This window comes from Heptranchias perlo, chromosome 4, assembly GCF_035084215.1.
Source record: "Heptranchias perlo isolate sHepPer1 chromosome 4, sHepPer1.hap1, whole genome shotgun sequence".
In the NCBI taxonomy this organism is placed as follows: domain Eukaryota; kingdom Metazoa; phylum Chordata; class Chondrichthyes; order Hexanchiformes; family Hexanchidae; genus Heptranchias; species Heptranchias perlo.
Window position 1 is genome coordinate 80,990,702 of NC_090328.1, and position 20,915 is coordinate 81,011,616.

At 41.9% G+C, this 20,915-nt stretch overlaps 2 protein-coding genes across 7 annotated transcripts in view; both read right to left on the minus strand.

The window, feature by feature from the left end:
• Window positions 1–7,572: 7,572 nt before the first annotated feature.
• Window positions 7,573–8,340, minus strand: LOC137320643 (putative nuclease HARBI1). The gene has a single exon (XM_067982323.1). It carries the CDS (start codon window positions 8,338–8,340, stop codon window positions 7,573–7,575), a length of 768 nt encoding a protein of 255 aa, XP_067838424.1.
• Window positions 8,341–17,748: 9,408 nt separating this feature from the next.
• The window catches only part of LOC137321063 (guanine nucleotide-binding protein G(I)/G(S)/G(O) subunit gamma-7-like), a 189,096-nt gene continuing 185,929 nt past the window's right edge, over window positions 17,749–20,915 (minus strand). For 5 of the 6 annotated variants that reach the window (XM_067983236.1, XM_067983232.1, XM_067983234.1 and 2 more), the window contains one exon: window positions 17,749–19,917. In XM_067983236.1, coding sequence (XP_067839337.1) covers window positions 19,792–19,917 — 126 coding nt within the window. In that variant the 3' untranslated portion in view covers window positions 17,749–19,791. The remainder of the gene's footprint in view (window positions 19,918–20,915) is intronic. The other variant, XR_010962705.1, reaches the window with a different exon arrangement.

Sequence of the window (20,915 nt, forward strand, 5' to 3'; positions counted from 1 at the left end):
ATCCCAGGAATCAACCTAGTGAACCTTCGTTGCACCACCTCTAAGGCAAGTATATCCTTCCTTAGATAAGGAGACCAAAACTGTACACAGCACACCAGGTGAGGTCTCACCAAAGCCCTGTACAATTGTAGCAAGACTTCCTTACTTTTGTACTCGAACCCCTTGCAATAAAGGCTAACATGCCATTTTCCTTCCTTTATTGCTTGTTGTACCTGCATACTAACTTTCTGTGTTTCTTGTATGAGGACACCCAAATCTCTCTGAACACCAACGTTTAATAGTTTCTCGTGATTGGGGAAGGGGGGAAGCCAGGGGCAAGGAAGGCCCATGGTTTCCTCATGGGTCTAGGAGGAGCACTCCTGTTCTTGCTCCTGACCAGCAGCCTGCCTGTCAGTGGTTTTAATTAGGTACAGATTGAATCTAGCTGTCAAATAGAACTGAAATTAAATGTTAAGAACTGTAGGAGCATCAACACGTGTATTATTTTTGGAAAGTCTTTTCGTTTTTCCAGCTCTGCTATATAATGAAGTAATGAGTCTGCCTAAAGAGATGATCTGGATGGCTCAGATGGTAAATGAACTGGAAGGTGTGGTGCTGGGTCATACAGACCAGGAAGGTCCCACGTTCAAGCCTGGCCTGTGCTGAGCAAGATGATTTCCGGCTGGGTGACACCGGTAGCGCTGCAATAAGCCTCAGTATTGTCAGGGCTCCCATTCTTGAACACCATCTATTGATCTCTGTTGGAGCCTGTACATGTACGAACCTCGGACAGTGACAGGATTGGGCTTGGCTATGATGCCCCTAATGTAGAATAGTTTACCAACATTCTCGCTGGGGATTTCCTTGGGGGTTCTATTCCACCAAATTTCCGCCTAAGTTACGGCAGCAAATCGGGAGAACCCCTGACAAAATTCCCGGCAGCTATGTCTAGGCTCGCAGGTGTAGGAATGGTCAGTGGCTGAGCTATCACAGGGCTGTTGGTGTCCATAGGACCACACCCCAGCATCTGTGCCTACCACCTGCAGGAGCAGAAGAAAGGGAATTCATTTAGGAAAAAAGTGAATAAAACTCCTGAGATGAAGGGCAGGCGGCAGCTGTGCTGGCAGCAGCAATGGTTTTTAGCTGTTACATATTTAGTTATAGGGAAGGTCAGTGCTTATAGTGACAGGAAATCTGCATTTCAGTCATTCATAATAAATGAAACTCAGCAAACCAGATAAAATTTGCAATTTTTGTAAGTTATTTGCTTCCGTTTACAACTATGCACAACATATTAGTTGACATGGAATAAAGACACCTAGCTTGGAATGCTGGGTTTCTCCAAAAGAACTGGTTAGACCATGAATTAGACTGGTACAAACAGCATGATTTGAATCCAATGTGTATGCATCAGTTGGTTTACTCCTAATAGTAGTCATACTGTGTCTCTTTTAATGCACATCTTGAATCATAACAAAATGTTCTTGTTTCACAGCAATGCAAGAACCATATTGTAATTACAGCCAATCTTGAATCTGGAGGCTGTAGTCTCGTATGGATTTTGTTTTGGACCACGTCTGATACTACTGGTGCAAAGCCAGCTTTTTAAAATGTAATATTACTAAAGTTTAAAAAGACTAAAGAGCTGGACAACCTTTAAGTTTCCAACGTTAGAAGAGAATTGACTGCCTCATCGGCTCTCATCTAATTTTACTGGTTGTTGAACTCCATGTGTGAATTTAGGTATGCATTCACAGAGTTGATTTTCCTGACTAAAGAGCAGTACAACAGGTCAGTATAACTCAGTGCTGACCAATGTAAATGCTGGTCTCAATAGTACATGAAGTACTTTCTGTATTGGTTGGAGGAATTTTGAATGCGCCTTTGCCCCAGAGTGTGTTCTTAGAATGTGAGCAACATATGGAAATCTGTTTCCAGTGGTGTGCCACAGGGCTCAGTGTTGGGTCCCTTGCTGTTTGTGGTATATATTAATGATTTGGACTTGAATGTAGGGGGCATGATTGGCAAATTTGCAGACGACACAAAAATTGGCCATGTAGTTGACAGTGAAGAGGATAGCTGTAGACTCCAAGAAGGTATCAATGGGTTGGTGGAGTGGGCGGAAAATTGGCAAATGGAGTTCAACCCGGAGAAGTGTGAGGTAATGCACTTAGGGAGGGCAAACAGTGAAAGGGAATACGCAGTAAACGGGAATATATTGAGAGGGCTAGAGGAAGTGAGAGACCTTGGAGTCCATGTGCACAGGTCCCTGAAGGTGGCAGTACAGGTAGATAAGGTTGTGAAGAAGGCATATGGAATGCTCTCCTTTATTAGCCGAGGTATAGAATACAAAAGCAGGGATGTAATGATGGAACTGTATAAAACGCTGGTAAGGCCACAGCTGGAGTATTGTGCGCAGTTCTGGTCACCACATTACAGGAAGGACTTAATTGCTCTGGAGAGAGTGCAGAGAAGATTTACAAGAATGTTGCCAGGGCTTGAAAATTGCAGCTACGAGGAGAGATTGGATAGGCTGGGATTGTTTTCCTTGGAGCAGAGGAGGCTGAGGGGAGACTTAATTGAGGTGTACAAAATTATGAGAGGCCTAGATAGAGTAGACAGGAAGTACCTGTTTCCCCTACCAGAGAGTTCAAGAACTAGAGGACATAGATTTAAGCTGATTGACGGAAGGATTAGAGGGGACATGAGGAAAAATTTTTTTACCCAGAGGGTAGTGTGTATATGGAATTTGCTGCCCGAATTGGTGGTAGAGGCAGGGACCCTCAACTCTTTTAAAAAGTACCTGGACCTGCACCTAAAGTGCTGTAAGCTGCAGGGCCACAGACTGGGTGCTGGAAGGTGGGATTAGAATGGGCACCTGGTTGTTCTTCGAGCCGGCGAGGACACGATGGGCCAAATGGCCCCCGTCTGTGCTGTATCTTTTCTATGGTTCTATGAGGATATTAAGGGTCAACCACTTGGAGTAACAGGTAGGCCAGACTAAGTAGGGGGGTAGCAGATTCCTCACCCTGAACAACATCAGTGAACTAGTTGGGTTTTTATGAAAGTACAGCAGCTTTACCAGATTTATTGAATTCAATGTCATAGATTGCTATGAAATTGAATTCCATGGGATTAAAAACTGCTGACCTCTGGATTACTAACCCAGTACCATAACCACCAGGCTACCATACCCAATGCCTAACTGTAAACTGGAAAAGTGGCCTGACATGAATTAACATTTAATTTTGTGGGGAGGCAGAGGGAATTCAACTCTTACAGTTCATGCAGTGAATTATTTTCCGGTCACCATGACTGGTACCTCAAGAGTGGGACAGTTGAGCAGGGGCTGCAAAGTCAGATGCAAGTCCGTAATCCTGGATCTCCACCATTTTTTGTGCTACATGTGATCTTCCAGCTAGCCTCTGCCAGTGGGCTATTTAAATACTTAGATATAATTAAATTAAGCATAGTGCATTACAGTCCCCTCCACTTAGAACGTTCATCTTTAAAACAGGCAGTCGCTTATATCAACCAAAAATCGATAACCATTATCCATTTGCCTTAACGTCAATTTCAAAGTTGCTGGTTATAGTGCTCCGTTTATTTTGGGCAGAAACAGCTGTACTTACTCACTAGTTTGCACCTCATTAAGGTGAACTGAATATAATAAAAGAGCCTAATTGAGGTAGACTTAATTTTAATATTTTATATTTTCGGTTGAGAATCCTTCACCAAAACCTACATGGACGTGCAGGAGATTTCCTTCCATTAAGAATTGACCAAAGCAAAGAGAGAACTCTTTACCGTTCCAGTGAATTTGTGCCTTCAGTCCATCAGCTGTAATAAATGGGCCAGATTTGAAAGGTGTCCAGTAAATATCGACTCACTGCGGCATGAATTTTAACTGTCCTCTCCCTGGCAGTCTTTAAAACTGTAATTGAAATGATTTTTAATTTTATAAATGCTACATTTTCTCTTTCATTAAATCCACCTCCGTATCCAGTCCTTTCTTCTAGATTGACAGACTTTGAAGTGTTGCACATGCTGTACTCTGATCTTCTTGCCCAATTCACATTCCCACAGGTTTTTCATTGCCAGTCATTGGCACTGAAAAGGCCACAGCTTTTCTCGGCAAGAGTATTCCCAATTTCTGTTCCTCCAGCCTTCATTAGTCTTGCTTCACACGTTCTTTCCACATCTGTTACAGTTTCTTCATCTTGCAAAGTTGACTGCAAAGTTGACATTTCCACATTTTTAATCCTGACATATCGCAGACGCGAAAGGTTTTTGGCAACATCTTTTCAGCTTCCATTGAAGAGGCTGGAAATCGGGCAGCTGTGGGAGGCTCATTACGGGGAGAGAAAGAAAAATAAACTTTCTTCAGGCGTTATACCGGTCATTGCACAAAATGGGCAAATCGTGATCACTTGAATGTGCTCGCTAAAAGGGGTAGGGGACTGTATCCTGTCCGCTTAGATCTGGATCGTGCTGTGCTTCTTTTGTCCATTTGGAGCGAGCCTAGGGAAGCTCCATGTGTGAATGAGTTCTTAAAGGAGCATAGGCTTCAAGGCCATATTTTTAAATTTGCAGTTTATTTTTAATAGTTTGAAATTAATTTTGTGGAATTTTACAAAACTTTTTAGTCTGTTATTTTAAAAATAGTTTTAAATTGTCTTAAAAATAGATAATGTTTACGTGGAACCTAAAATAGGTTTTGAAGCAACAACAACAACTTGCATTTATATAGGCGTCTTTAATGTAGCAAAAACATCCCAAGGCGCTTCACGGGAGCGTTATCACCCCACAAAATATGACACCGAGCCAAATAAAGAGATATTAGGACAGGTGACCAAAAGCTTGATCAAAGAGATAGGTTTTGAGGAGCGACTTAAAGGAGGAGAAAGAGGTAGAGAGGTTTACCACAAATAATAGTATTTCACAGTTGAGGGGGTACAAGATGAAAGAAGGCATGTCAGGAAGATAAGCAGGCACCAGAGTTGGATTGCTTACACCTATCACTATGTCACCAACCATAAGGTTCTGGGGTAGGAAGTTGAAGCAGCTGTGCCATCTGCTGCAGCCAACCTGAACCACCAGCAATGTCAGGACAGTTATGGCTACGTCCTCTGCCTCCTTCCAAATTAGTATAGGGATTAACTACAGTTTCAGTAACCGTGCTGTCCACATAGAATCAAAGAAATTTACAGCACAGAAGGAGGCCATTCCGCCCATCGTGCCTGTGGCGGCTCTTTGAAAGAGCTATCCAATTAGTCCCATTCTCCTGCTCTTTTCCCATAGCCCTGCAATTTTTTTCCCTTCAACTATTTATCCAATTCCCTTTTGAAAGTTACGATTGAATCTGCTTCCAACACCCTTTCAGGTAGTGCATTCCGGATGAATTGAATGGATGACTAATACATTGATCAACATGGCTAGGACTATCATCTCCTTTCTCATTGCACTGCAACAACTGGTTTGCTGCATTTCGCACAGTACATTGGTCACTGATGGCAGCCGTATGGCCACCTGGTTCCTGATTCTCCTCCAATACAATCACTCTGTGCTCTGTGACTTACCTGGTACTACCTCCTCAAGCTCATCTAACTGGAGGTGACAGAACAGGTCAGCAGCAGGAGCACATTGGCCCGGTCTGGGCTGCAGTGCAGGAAGCGATTTAACGATCTAACCAGGTTAGGAAAAGTGAGTACAGTTACTGATTCACCTGCATTCTGTGGTGAACATTACTCCCCCTCACACTGCCCTGCGAAGCCTACTCCATCACATCACTCCTCACACCCAGTGTCAAGTTACATTCACTTTCTGTGCACTGCTTCACCCCCCTCACCCCCATTTGTGCACCCACCTCTCCCACTCACCCCAATCCTGATGCAATGTGATCAATCTGTCTGATAGTCACCCTCTGATGCATCTCATTCATTGTTAGCCCGACCCAGAGCAATGCGTCCATCACGTGACCCTGTCATCCTCACTCACTCACACGTCTGTACTTTCTTCCCTTGTAGGAGAAGAGAGTGCAAAATGCAAGGGAGAGGAGTCGAACTGGAGGGGGGCCACCACAAATCGTGGCCCTCACAGAGGCGGAGGAGGCAGCCTTGGAAATTAGCCAAATGATGGAGTGCCTGGCTGTCAGCGATGCTGAGACTGGCACTTTGCAAACATCTGGTGACAGAACTTTAACATCCCTCACACACAACATGAATTGATGTTATCAATGATTGATCTGTTGCACACCTCAATATGCTCATCACAACATTACTTCTGTGATGAATTTTAATATTACTGTATGTTCTTTTCCAGGGCCATCAAGGACTGAATATGTGGACGAGGGCAATTCCTCAGAGGGCCCACCGTCACATCTTCGTGAGCCATCCACTAGCGCAGATACTCACACCTCGGTGGGTCCTGTTAGAGAGGTTGTTGGGTTGTTACCTGGTGAGTGACCACACATAAGTGAGCAAGAGCAGACACTGGTGGCAGGGGCAGCAGTGGAGAGTCTGTGTCGGTGGGCGTACTCCTCTCCAGGCTCTGCTCAGCTTGGCTCAGATGCTGAACCCCGGGGGCCATCATTGAGAAGGAGAATGATAGAGGTACAGACGTACCTTTACGACGTACAGGTAGACTTGCCACGCTCAGTCTCCACATCGACGCAAAGAATGGAGCAGTCCACCTCCAGCATTAGCGGACTGGTGGCGGAGGTACGTGCGGAGTGTCTGTGATGGAGGGAAGGCTAGCCTCCATTGAGCTTCAAGCACGGCTCATAAATGAGTCCATTCAGGCCCTGACAACGGCCGTGCAGACTCAGGGTGAGCAACATTCTGCTGCTTTAAACAGGCAGACAGAAACACTCGCACTGGCCTTACAAGGCATCACACATGTTCTCCAAACTACTGTCCAGCAGAGTGGTAGGAGTGATGTGGCCCTGGCCCAGGAAAGGGATAATGGCAAAAGGGGACATAGAAATGGGGACTCCACTCAAAGTGTCCCCACGTCTCACCCGGTGCCCCCCCACCATCCGATACCTGCAATGCTGCCTCCTCTCCAGATGGTTGAGTCTGCCCCTGCACAAGTGCAGGTGGAGCAGTCACTGGCGGGGTCCTCACAGGCTCCGAAACCCAGAGGTCATAGACTGCAAGCATCTAAATAGTCAGGGCATGAATCTTAGCAGCTGCCCCAACTCTGTTAAAGCCACAGGGGATGCAGTACGTAGGAGCTATAGGAAGAAGTCATCTAAGGTTTTGTAATCACTAAGGGTATGCACAACGGTGTCTGACAGAATGTCGTGTTTTTAATTTATATTTGGTTTTGGTTAAATGTACATTAAATGTTATGATTCTCATCACCACTGCCATACTGCCATGTCTTGCCCCTGCTTGAGTCCCTTATGTGAAAGCACCCTTTCATGTGCTTCATCATGAATGGTGAGACTTGATGCCACCCATTGGGTGCATTTACAGTGGGTGAATGCATGGTTGTAGGACTGTTTTGTTAAACCTGGGGGGTGCGGATGCAGGTCTTGGTGGTCCTTACAGGTGGTCTGGGTCCTTGATTATTGTCACTTTGCAGATCTACCTATGAGAATCTATCGAAAATGAGTGACTCCCTGGCACCACGAGCACCCAGGTGAGCCGTTGCTCTTCTGATGGTTTGCCCATCGTCCCCTTCCTCCTCCTCCTCCTCCTCATCTTCTTCAATGTCGATGGCAGGTGCGGCTGCTTCATGAGCGCATGGGAGGTCATCCACCAGTAACCCTCTCCGTTGAGTGATGTTGTGCCGGACGCAACACATGATTATTATTCTACACACCCTCGCTGGCGAGTACTGAAGGGCTCCCTCAGATCGATCCAGGCACCTGAAGCGCATCTTGAGCATTCTAATGGCTTGTTCAATGACAGACCAGGTGGTGATGTAACTGTCGTTGTACCGCTGCTGTGCCTCGCTAGTAGGGTTTCTCAGAGGTGTCATGAGCCATGTCTGCAGCGGGTATCCCATGTCTCCAAGCAGCCAGCCCTTAAGTCTGTCTTGTGCATGGAAGAGGGCCGGGATGTTGGATTCGCGCAGAATGAAGGAATCATGGCAGCTGCCAGGAAAATTTGGTACATACCTGCAGAAACCTCTACCGGTGGTCCAATCCAGCTGTGCCTTAATGGAGTGATATCCCTTTAGGTTGATGAACAGTCCGGCCCAATGTGCAAGTCCTCGGATTGCTATATGTGTGCAATCATTTGCGCCCAATACCCGTGGGAAGCCAGTGGAAACCACTGCCCTCTCAGTCTGGCTGATGTCGTTGATGGGGAAGTTGACATAGTGGGATGCCCTGCAAAACAAGCCATCCATCATCTGTCGTATATACTTATTTGCAGGCGACTGAGCGATCCTGGTGATGTCACCGGTGGCGTCCTGGAAGGATCTGGAGGTGAAGAAATTGAGGGCAGTGGTAATTTTAACTGTGAAGGGAAATGCATGGCCACTCGGCCCAGCCCTACACAAAGGAGCCTTCAGATGTCTGCGACCACCTGGCGACTCAATCTTAGCCTTCGTAGGCACTGCTCCTCAGAGAGGTCCAGGAAGCTCAGCCTCTGCCTGTAGACCCTCACCCGGGTAGTGTCTCCTACGACCGCCCCCACCCCCATCCTGATGGTGTCAGTTTGAGGGGGTCCAAAATGTAGGTAAATATGTGTGAACACAAGAATTCTGAATGTGAACAACGAAATCTCAATCTAAACACACAGAACACCCAGCCAAAGGTTTGTCTGAGAGAACCGATTGCCCTGCTGCAAAAACTCACCTTTTCTTCAAGTGTCGATCACTGGTTTCAAGATCCAAAGGGCTGCTGGCTGCAACTCGCCTCTGTTTCCATGGCGTGTTTCAGAGGCTACGAGAGACACGTTCAGGTAGAGTTGAAATCGTTTCTCTGCCTCAATACACTAAAATTTAATTCCCATAACTACTTCAAATACCTTAACTGCCCCTTTAAATGTCAAGCCAGCGGGACTTCTGGGTTTCTGAAGCGCGCACACCCAGATGTGTCTGGGTGAAACGCAGAAGTCATCGGGTTGAAGCCGGGATTCGTTTCCGTTCGAAACTTTAAAAATCTTTACTGCCCCACCCCCCCACCCGTTTTTCAGGGTTAAAATTTATCCCAAGTTGTCTTAAAAAAAAAGATGGATATCATTTCTAAAAATGGCCGTTTAGGGCGTTTCTCTGGAGAGAAATTACAGTGGGAGATCAGGACAGCCCCTGTGGGAATTCAGGGCCAAGATCTGTCACAGTGGGTAGGAGGGTGTGACACTGGTTAGTCAGGATATAACAGCGTTAGAAGGGTATAACAGTGGCCAACATGGGTTTAATAGTAGATAATATTTGCTGTAACAGCAGTTAGCAAGGGTGAAATAGTGGTTCGGAGAGGTGTAAGATCGATATAACTTACTTTGCCCTCCCTGTGATTTTCTTTTACTTTGGAGAATGCCCATTTTCTGAGTGTGGTACCTCTTCCAAGCTTGGCTGAGATTAGGAACTCATGTGCTGGGTATCAGCGTGGTACCATTTATACAACCACACTAACAGTGGTATCAGTTGCATTTGATATTTTTTCTCCAATGCTGTTTACTGTCACCACTGGTGGGCACAGGATGGGCTCCTGTTGTCTTTGCCATAGCTCCCGCCAATGTTTCTCTTTGATTAACTGACCAAATGTACTTCTGCAGTGCAGAACTAAACCTACCGGTTCAACCATCTGACCGTCAATCCCCAATCCGAGTCAGACTGTTTGCTACTTTAAAGTGCTGTATCCAATGATCCAGGGCTAAATTGATGCAATTTATCCATCAAGGGTAGGCACGTTAAAATATTAGTCAAGACTGGGATTTTGGCTCAAAGCTTCTAGCTGCTTCCATCACTACAGCTTGGCCTGCTTAACAAAATTGTCCATGTTTACTACGTTTACTTGTTAATCGTAAACATTGCATCACACTAACTGGTCCTTGTTCTCATACTGGAATCTGTGTTATTTCACCTAGTGCTTAATTGCCCTTAAAAATATTCCACCATTTTATGGACCAAGAGCTGATTGTTTCTTGCACCTGCATGAAGCGCATGTGAACAATCAGTCAACACGCCGATGCAGTCAAAAATCTGCTCTGAAAAACAGGCATTCTCCTGAAAAAAAAACTTTTGCAAGAGAAAGAAATGTTCAGGGATTCAAAAATAATAAAATGTCAATGTGGTGAGTGAGTATGTTGGCAATGTCTCTGAAGCTGCAAGACAGATCCACAAAGTATTTCATATATATGTATCTTAAAAACCTAATTTATTAAAATAACGTGTGAACGCTTTGGAGTTCAATCAAGTCATCCTGCAAAATTGTACAACACTTTGAACATTCTGCAATAAGGGTGTTAATAGCATAATTGAAAAAGGGCAACAAAGATAGCAAGATAGCAAGCACAATTCACAATTCATACAGCACGGCTAGAATAAAATGTGAAAACATTTGGCAATACTCTAACCCCTTAAATGTTAGCCTTGATAGCAATCAAATAACATACAGAGAATCTACAAAGCACATTCAGTAAGGGGCTTAATACAAGGTACACAACTACTGGTTACAAATAATTATCTTATCCTAATTGTGTTTTATTTGTACATATTCTTATATATGCATTCAGAACACACACAACACAAATACTCAAAGTAAAAAGACATTTAGCTTGATACGCATATAAAAAATTAACACTAAAAACCACAGTTTCTTGTTTCGTGAAATGTAAGTGAGAAGTATAATTTAGTCAGAATAAAAAGTATCATTAGCTACCTAGAGGGCATTAGGACAGTTCGTATGCACAAAGCACATACTTAGCTGCTGCCATTTTGGAAATTATTCCTCCCACTACAGATCCTTTTTATTTTTTGTTAGTGTAATACTGGGTATTTCAGATATTTATGATAAAGATTAATCAAATATTTACTTGTGACTGTTGAAAAATACAATTATGGTCTGTTCAGGAACATTAGATGTAAATATTTTCATTCATGTGATATTCATCAGAACAACCGAGCTAAAAACATGGCTTGGGAAAAAAAGGGAAATTTCTTCTACAGTACAAGCGAAGTGATTTGTGCCTTTTGGACTCTGTAAGAATATTAATTCTGTTTCACTCAGAACTTGGCTCTGTGTCCACATTCAGAAGAATGGCAACAATGCTTTCATAAGAATATTTCATTGGTAGAGTAGGCCAGCCTTATGTATAGAAGGACAATTAGGACTAACATGACCCTACCCAAGTACATATGGATAAAGGGCTTTTTGTGAATACTCAGGGCTCTTATTCTCATGTCCCACTGGTTGGGAAACAGAGGATCACGTTATTGCATGTTACATTAAACAGTGGTGAATTTTCTTAAGTCTCAGATGGCAGGTGTTGATTATTGGACCTCAGTGATGTGTGCATTATCTGAGAGAAATGTACTCAATGAAATTGGGATCGATTTTGACTGCCTTCGTCTGGCGTTAATGGAGTGGTAAAGGCCTCAAAATGGGATCGGTAGCCTTACTGCCCTGTTACCACTGACAATGCGACCAGCTCTTGGGTTTTGCAACGTTTTATTACGTTAAAGGCACTATATAAATGCAAGTTGTTGTTGTTGACTCCATTTTGAAAGAGGCCGACAGGTGTCCAAAGCACCTGCTTGTTTCAGGCGACAGACGCCTTTTAATATGGAAATTGGAGTCCTATGACGTAAATAGGACCCCAATTGCCATTTCTGATCAGAAACTCCGACCAATTCCACGGGCAATGGAACCGAAGAGATCTACCAAAGGTGTCAAATGTGGACTGCTGCCACCCCAGAGACCCCACCCTCCACAGTCGTAACCACCCCCCCTCCCCCCGCAACGTATGATCCTGATGGCCACCCTGGCCTGATCTTGAGGCCTCAATCCGACGAGCTAAATTGGGATGCCTGTTTGGCATCCCGCAGCTCGTCTGCCATATTTAAATGAGGCTGGGGCCTCAAAATCGCGGGGGGGTCTCCACTGTTCGGTTGCCCAAAAGGCAAAATTGATCCCATTATATCTACATAGTAGGCCTATGGCTTCTCCTCATTGTCTTTTTAAAACCATGTACAGCTTATCCTTGTGTGCATTAATCACAAATAGCAGCACAAATATTCTTAGTCACTGTTTATTATATCACATTGTGTACACCAGGCCATCAATCACAAATATAAAATTTAACTGCAAGATACAGTGAGAAGTCAAACTCGCTGTACATCCCCTTGCTGATCTTGTTTCTTACGTATATAATTGGATTATGCACGCTGCTTAAGATATTTTAAAATATAACTTCTTCAAAGAACATAGTGTATTTTTTTGTGGTTATTTTAAGATCACATGTTAGATACACCCATCAATTTGCACAAATGACTGCTTATACTGTAAGTCAAATGGATAGGGTACTTCTGAGATTGTTCATTGCAGGCTAGACTTCAATAAAACTTTTAAATTAAATTTTATTTAGCTTCTATTTTTATGTTCTGTAATGAAAACCAAGGTATTTTTCCTGAGGTCAAACTTACAACCTAAGAAAACCTTCTTTAACAAACACCTAGGGGGTAATTTTAACCTCCCGCAGGACAGGTGGGGGGCAGGCAGGGGTTAAAAATAAAAAAATGGGAAACTTGACCCCAACGCACCCACTTCCAGTTTTAACGGAGGCGGGTTGAGGGGACGGGTGACTAACCTGCTCTCCGGAGCTGGGTCCATCCTTAAAATATTTTAATGAGGCTGCTTGCCTCAAATTTAACATCTGTTTCACATTTAACTCCTGGCAGCTGAAGGGAACGGCTGGATGGAACAGGTAAGTGCCTTTCCAGCACTGCTTGTGGGCCAGGAGGAGCGGGAGAGCTTCCCCCCGGCCCACCAAGCTAACCTGGAAACCTCTCCATGATCCGACCTTCGATGTCCGACTACCCGATGTTCCCCCCACCCCCCTGATGTCCGACTCCCCCCTCACCCCAATGTCCGACTCACCTCCCTCCCTCGGCTCTCTGGCTGTGGCCTGGTGCTGCAGGCCAGCCTCTCAATCTGGCTGGCTGCGGCCGGGAAACTGATTCAAAAAATTTAAATCAGGCCCTGCTGTTAAATTCGGCAGGATCTCTGGGAAACCCTTCCCCCTGCTCCCTCCCTGTAAATATCGGGGCCCTAGTCTGAGATAGATAGTAAATTCAGGTGTATTGTGCCTGCTATAGTTACTCGAGCCTTAAGTATTAATCCACATCAGTAATAGATGACAATGGCCTAATCCCTAATTACAGAAACTGGACATAAACTGTTGCAAGAGTATTAAAAACGGAAATTTGTTTTGTTGCGATTTTAACCCCTTCATTAATCTTCTTGCCACCATACTGTTCTCCTATCACTGGGAGGGTGGGGTGGCCTTCATCCTATAATTCTCTACGGTTACCATCAATGTGACTCCACGTTAAAGCAACAAAAAGAATGATGATCTGGGCAGGTTACACCTTTTTGGTTTTAAGGTGCCCTATCCAGTAAGCTGTTCAAAACTTAGCTAATTGGTACTCTAAGGATCAATGACCCTGAATGCTAGTTAGGACTGGGATAGTGACTCTAATTGAACGTGCAAAGCTCCACCATGCCATCTGAGTTGTAAAATGAAATAAAGGATAGAAATTGCCTTGTTGTTTATCCTAAGTTTCAGAACCAAGTGTCCCATCATCATTGTGTGCTTTCCCGATGAACATTGTTTTGATTCCATTAACATTTTAAGTACTTGTAAATTTTTTCCTTTCTTAAACTCTATCACCTTTATTACCTTGAATCTCCACCCATGAAAACGAACCAAGCAGAACCATGAGCATCTATTCTAACTTTCAACAGTATGATTGATTTACTCCTTAGTCAATGTGATTTAGCTGACCTGTTCTTTTTCTGGAGCAGAGTCTTCCACATGCAGACACTTATGAGTTAAATCTATACTTGTAAAGAAAGCAGAATATTAAACACTGGATGCCCAGTTTAGCAAGCCTGTACAAACTATGTCCATAAGGATACTTTTGATTCAAAGTGTTGATGAGCTAATAAAAGCTACTGAGGAAGAAAGAGGAACTGGGTGGGTTGTGTTGAAGAACCTAATTCAGAGACCAGAGTCAGGCCTTTCACATGGCAAGATTCCCAAAGCAGTAGGATTGTGATGAATGTGATTCCCCTCCCCCAACTGGGAATCACAGATCTGCATTGGAAACCAGTTCTGTCAGGATCTTTGCTTTTCACCAATCCCATCAAAGGCACTTCAGTAAGGATTTGCCCTCTCAGGTGACCCTGTAGCATATAATAATGAAAGCATATGAAACGAAAAAAAAACATGTGGCAGTTGCAACGATTTCTAAAACTGACTTTCCCAATGTGGTCTGACCAGCCAGGTTATTTTTGTGTTTGTAGAGTACATACATGGAAGTACAACCAAATTCTCATATATTTATTCTAATGAAACTACAGCTGCCATTGCAAATGATGAAACTGTCCCCCTGGTAGAGTGGCAATTGAAGATGGTAGATAAAACTTAGCAACCAGGAATTATGCTAAGGAGATCCCGAGAGCCACTGTTTAGTGATGGCGCGGCCCACTTTGTTTGCTTTAAGGATTTCTTTTACTCTCAGATGTGAATGGGTCAGGAAGGAAATTCTGTAGAATCAGAGAATGACTGATCACTGTGGAGTGAAGTTTAGAGTTGAGATAAAAGACAATCTGACCCTTAAGAATTTGTGTAAATTTGAAATGAATAGCCAAAATTCTCAGTTACTAAAGCATTTAGCAGATGTATGAAATTAACTTAGTATCAAATTTCATCACTGTTCTGGTGTTGAATAATAGAGTTTAGATTCCATGCTGGTTGGACAGGTTTGATTGGCAGACTTAATAGATGGGTGACTTTTATAAAATGTTCAGTAGGAGGGTAAGTTCTCCTTAAATGCTAAATTGTTGGTGAAAAGCAGACACTGTTGACATGCAGACCCTTACAGAACTGATCTTCAGTGCAGATTCACAAAGTCCCTGAAGGCACAACAGGAGAGAAGGTAGAGAATAGATTGTCGAATCAACAGATGATTCAGAGCACCAAATACTGAATCTTTTCTACTTTGCATTGTCAAAAAAAAGCTTTAGTATAATGACAAGAAGAAGACATTATTGTGCTGATGACTGAGTCTGAGAGAGATCTAGTTTGCTGATTGACAGTCAAGATGTCAGGGACAGATATTTAAGGATCAGATAGGATTTCCATCCTTTGGAGGAAAGTTCTAACTCCAAGAGGCTTCCAGAAACTTCCGATGGCTAGAATCTTGAGATCCAACAATAACACTGTCCTGGGCAATACTCACCTGACGATGAGAAACATCTTGCTAGTTTTGTAGGTGTCAGCCTTGGCTGAGTGGTGGTTCTATCGCCTCTGAGTCAGAAGGTAATGGGTTCAAGCCCCACTCTAGAGACTTGAGCACATAATCTAGGCTGATATTTCAATGCAGTACTGAGGGATTCCTACATTGTTGGAGGTGCTGCTTTTCAGATGAGATGTTAAATTGATCTTTTACACCTGCTCTCTCAGGTGGATGTAAAAGATCCCATGGCACTATTCACAGAAGAGCAGGGGAGTTCTACTGGTGTCCTGGCCAATATTTATCCCTCAACCAACATCACTAAAACAGATTTTTTGGTCAATATCTCACTGCTATTTGAGGGATCTTGTTGTGATCAAATTGGCTGCCACGTATCCTTACATTACAGCAGTGACGACACTTCAAAAGTACTTCATTGGCTATAAAATGCTTTAGCACGTCCTGAGGTCATGAAAGGTACTATATGAATACAAGATCTTTCTTTCTCTACTTGAGCAATCAAATGACTGGCTGCAATCATGGATGTCTTAATCTAGTGAAGGATCCACAAAGGATTAGAAACTCTGTTCCTCTCTGCCCATTCAAGGATAACATGGTCATCATGTTATTTATCCAGAAGAGAACAAATTTTTACTGAAGAATATGCAAGAATTCCATAAAGTTAATGTTAAGTTTGTTTTCCAGACATACGTTATGCTAATTGGTGACCAGGATGCATTGCATATCCTCTCAAGAGAATTATTAATATAAAGTTATTCATGGTGAAGAGAAATTGCTGCCTGACAATACCACAGGTGGTACTAGAAAGAGTGATCCGGGAATATTTTCTTGTGAAGCGGATATCAATATTGACACCAGCATGGCAGTAAGAACAGTTATTAAGGTCAGATGACCTTAGTGTCAGAAGGGAGGTCTATGGATGAGTTCAAAGTCTTCATAGGAGGTGGTGGTAACATGCCATATAAGTCTGGCAACAGGGACTCCTAAACTGTAAGATACTTCCCGAATACATTCACAATCAAAGTAAACCATTTTCCATCCCCATTCTTCTGGAGGAGCACCAACAGGCTGCATGTTTTAATGTCAAGCTCAGTTTCACAAGAGTTTGACAGAACACTGTCCAGGACAAGGAGGATGAGTTAGATTTGTTGAAGGGTGAATTGACTTCTGAAGTCTGGTTTATCTGACACTGTGGGGTTCACATTAGGCCAGGTTGTTCTATTTATTTTCTTTTTTTCTAAATTGTTCTCTTGTCTTTGATTTGATTAGAGATCAAAAACTCGTATGGAAGGTAAACAGTGCTGGGCGATTGAGGTTTTACAGTGAAGTTCCCAAGTGGGAATGAAGTAGAAGGTAGGCATAAGGACAAGTGCTGTGGTGACAATTCAACTGAAGGTTGCAAGCCTTGCTGTAACAGGAAACACTAATGATGCATTTATCTGCAATATTATTAGTACACATTTTCCCCATCACAAGTGTCTTGTCATAGCAGTTTGTAATGGCACCAGTGGTGTGAATGAAACTCCATCATTCCCTCTGCTGAACTAGAGCAAGGAAGAAACACCATACTATACCTATGAAGAAATAAGAAAAACAAGGAAGAGAAAATGATGATAACTGAAGAGAAAATTTTATCCTATCATATCTTGCCATTGAGTTGTTTAAGAAAGTCAAGAAGCATCAAAGAATTTTCAGAAGAACATGGCCTGACCAGAAGCGAAGCAGAAGAGTGCCCACACATGAAGGTGATAAGCTATCTTGCTAGTGTTGTATGTGATTTTAAAAAGCTAATTTTGGGGAGGCAGAGGTATACCATTTAAAAGAATCTTTCTCCTCTGCTTTTTGTGCCCCTATGCCCTTTATCATTCCCTGTACAAAAGGGAGGGCAGGTGACCCTCTCCCAGGCTTCTTTCAATGCTGCTCTTGAGCAGGCAGCAGAGAGGTGTATGGAAATGTCCTAGATGTCCCTACCTCCAGATTCCCCCCTGGGAAAGAGTCAGGCATCCACTTAGAATCTTGTTGCAGGACCATTTGAGAGTTTGGGATTGCAATGTATCAGAATTCATGATACACAAGCATCCATCCTATCACTCCATGCCACAGTATATCGGAGCACCAATGTACCATGTCAATGTGTGTTATTTTTAGTCTTCCTTTTATTGTGTACATATAAAGTTAATTCATGAGTCTGTATGTGCAAGGTTAATTTGAATGAAAGTATAGTGACATGAATCTTCAATCATAAAGCTGGGAAGGTATACTCTCAACAGTTTTTAAAAAATCAAATGTCAGTTTAAAGGACTTTGGAAAAAAATCTCACTCAATAGCTTTGTGAAATTAGTTAATATTCAAATGTTAATCTTTATTTCAAGTGGTGCTCTTTCAAGATACGAGTATTCAATTCATGGCTTGGTATGAAGAAAGGAAATATTGTAATTGTTCATGGCTAACAAAAGGTAACAAAGGCTTTTCTCTTTGTTTTTCCTAAATAAAAAGGCACTGCAAAAGAAAGAAAAAGAGTTAAAAGAGGAGAGAAGCACAGGTGGCAGGATTGACACATCACTGCAAGATTATGTGTCACAAAAATCTACAGTCCATCACAAATCACACGCTTCTGCTTCCAGTTACTTAAAGAACAGCTTTCAAGAATTTTCTATTGCACAACTATGATTTCAAATGCTTTAAGAATTTTAATACGAGAAATTATTTATTCCACTGTGTACTCAGATGTCTGTAAATAGCGTTTCTTCATACAGTAACTTGTAGTGAAATTTATGGTGGTGTTCTTGGTGAGACAGTAAGGTTCTAAAAAAAGGTTTTAATTATAATTATGGCAGGCTTAACTAACACTTAGCAGCTGAGAATAAAAAGGCAACAACGCAAGGCAGCTGAAAGAACAATGCACATGCAACCTGTTTAAAGATGTTAAACAGAAAAGTCTTGACAAATGTTTTTAACACTTGTCTTCCAAGATAATAATAAATGTTTTTTTTTAAAAAAGCTTGTGGTTTCTAAAGTTTTCTAACACTTCTCTATGACATAAATCACTTGGCATTTTGATGGTTTTTGGCACACAACTACAGTTTGTAATCCTCAGGAGGTTCGCTGTAATGAACAAGGACATGTGAAGGGCTGCAGCTCATTTGACACATGGTCAAACATTTCTTTCTTAATCTTTGTTTTAGTTTTTAACTGACATTTCCAGAAGTTTTATCAATCTGCAGCTGCTGATATGGCCACTGAGCAGATTCTTCTCTTTATATGGCAAGTGCATACTGTAGGTAAGAGTAATGTACTGCAATTAATGGATCAGAATTTTAGCATCAAATAAAAATTCAATAAGCATGATTTCTAGGAGTTATAAATTAACAATATGCAATTAGTGAAACATTTTATGTTGAACTATAATACAGTTTAGTTTAGGAGTTTCAAATGTGGTGTGCATACACTCTCATGGCAATAAAGTAAGTGCTATGCTCTGTCTTAGTGGATAATTTGTTCACTTAAAGTGGAGTAAAGAAAATTTATGTTCAGATGGATAGAAAGAATGATTTGCCTACATCCACATACATACCATGAGTGTTTGAATGGGTTGTATGGGGACCCCTGGTGTTGTTTTTGAAGGAATGAAATATTTGCATCTGCTGAACACGAGATTTTCAATTTTAAGTAATACTGTTTAGCACAGACAACTGTGAATCATCCTATAGTTTGGGCTTTTTTTTTGGTTAGGTTACAACCACCAGGTCTTATTAAGAAAAACAGATGAAGAAAGAATGAATGAAACATTGATTATTTACATCGGTTTCCCTTGGCAAGTACTTTGGTAGTGTAAATATGGAATTTAAAAGGCAGGGGAAGGAAAACTACACTACTACACCAGCACATAACTAATTGCTAATGGCAATAAAGATGAACAATGTGACATTTAAAAATGCAATGGAAGCAGTTAATTGCTCCCCTTCATCTAATGTGTTATTGCCCAAACTGTATTATCATCTTCCAAATGCACACTCTTTACACATACACCTTTCATTTTTTTTTAGAATTTTTAGGCAAAAATACTATCCTTGCCGAGTTAGTTTTTTTTAAACCTAAGATCTTAATATTACAATCAGAAAATCTATCATAAAAGTCCAAAATAGCAATCTTTTTTCATTGCTCTTCCCCTTAACATCTTCTTCCTTCACTTCCAGAAACATGCTTAGTTGACAAACAAACAGAATCCAACTTTTTTTCCTATTTTTTTTTAAAACACATTTCCACAGCAGTCCTGCATTTCAGAAGCTGCATTTGCTTCTCAAGGTCTGATTACCAATAGAAATTCTTGGCAGGTCCTCTGATGCTGTGGTCAGTTTGCGAAAGGATGGCTGGCAGCAGCTATAGGATGGTGCAAGGTTTTTTATCCTTGAAGGGATTTTCAGAGGCTGGCACTCCGACGAGCAATGGGTCATTCCGTGCATGCTGTTCACAGTAGTTCATCAAATCTACAGCTGCCTTTGATACCTGTCAAGGTTAAAGAGTCATCAATGACATTGACTACCCATGGCAATGATGTAAGAGAGCACAGAAAATCATGGACTGCCCACAGTGTTTTGCACATTCTGCAGCTTTAACCTCGGCCCTACAGCAGTAAAAGCATAAACACGGCATGTTTTGAAACTACAAAATTATTACTTTCTTCAAAAAAAATGTTTTTCCCTCATTAGTCACCAAGATTGAAAAGTGAGATTAACATCCACCAGCAGACCTGAATTATTGACATAAATCAGATGTCTATTTTCCTGAAAAATGTTTATATTCCTTAAGCCATAACAGCAATAAAGATCTGATAAGTAAGATTAAATCAACCTGTGCGATTTTTACTTAACTTATTCAATACCGAATAAGCCTCACAATGGCTCTGCAGTGTTCCTCTCTGCTACTCAAATAGAGGCGTTAGTCCATTTAAAATAAGTGGGTCAATGTCTGTGTTAAAATAGTGGAGAAAGGAATTTGATACAAGTGTATGAAGCATTCGTACGATAACATAACTCACAATTAACTTCCAGCCTTATTTAGTGTGATTAAATACAATGATGAGCTTAGTTCAGACTCCCAAATCTGACTGCTGCCCTTGAGGTAGTTGGAGCTACATTATAAATGTATTTTCCCAAGAAATACTTTCTAATGAACAGGCCATTCTTAAAGGGCAAAACATATAGTTTAAAAGGAAATAAAATTGGGCCATTAAAAAAATAACCAGAAGTTCTTGTTACTGTATAAATGAGAGGTTCTTACAAATGAGAAACGAAAGAATTCAGAACCATACTATACTGGAGTGACTGGAACAGCACCATTCAGCCACATATGTTGTTACACCCGTCACATATCAATTATTTATTGCCTCCTCAATAAAAAGAACATTATTAATTTGATCTCTTTCAATAACACATTTTCCTTGTCACTTTCAATATATGTATTTGATTCCAAGCAATGCAAGAAAGATACTAGCCCTGATTTAA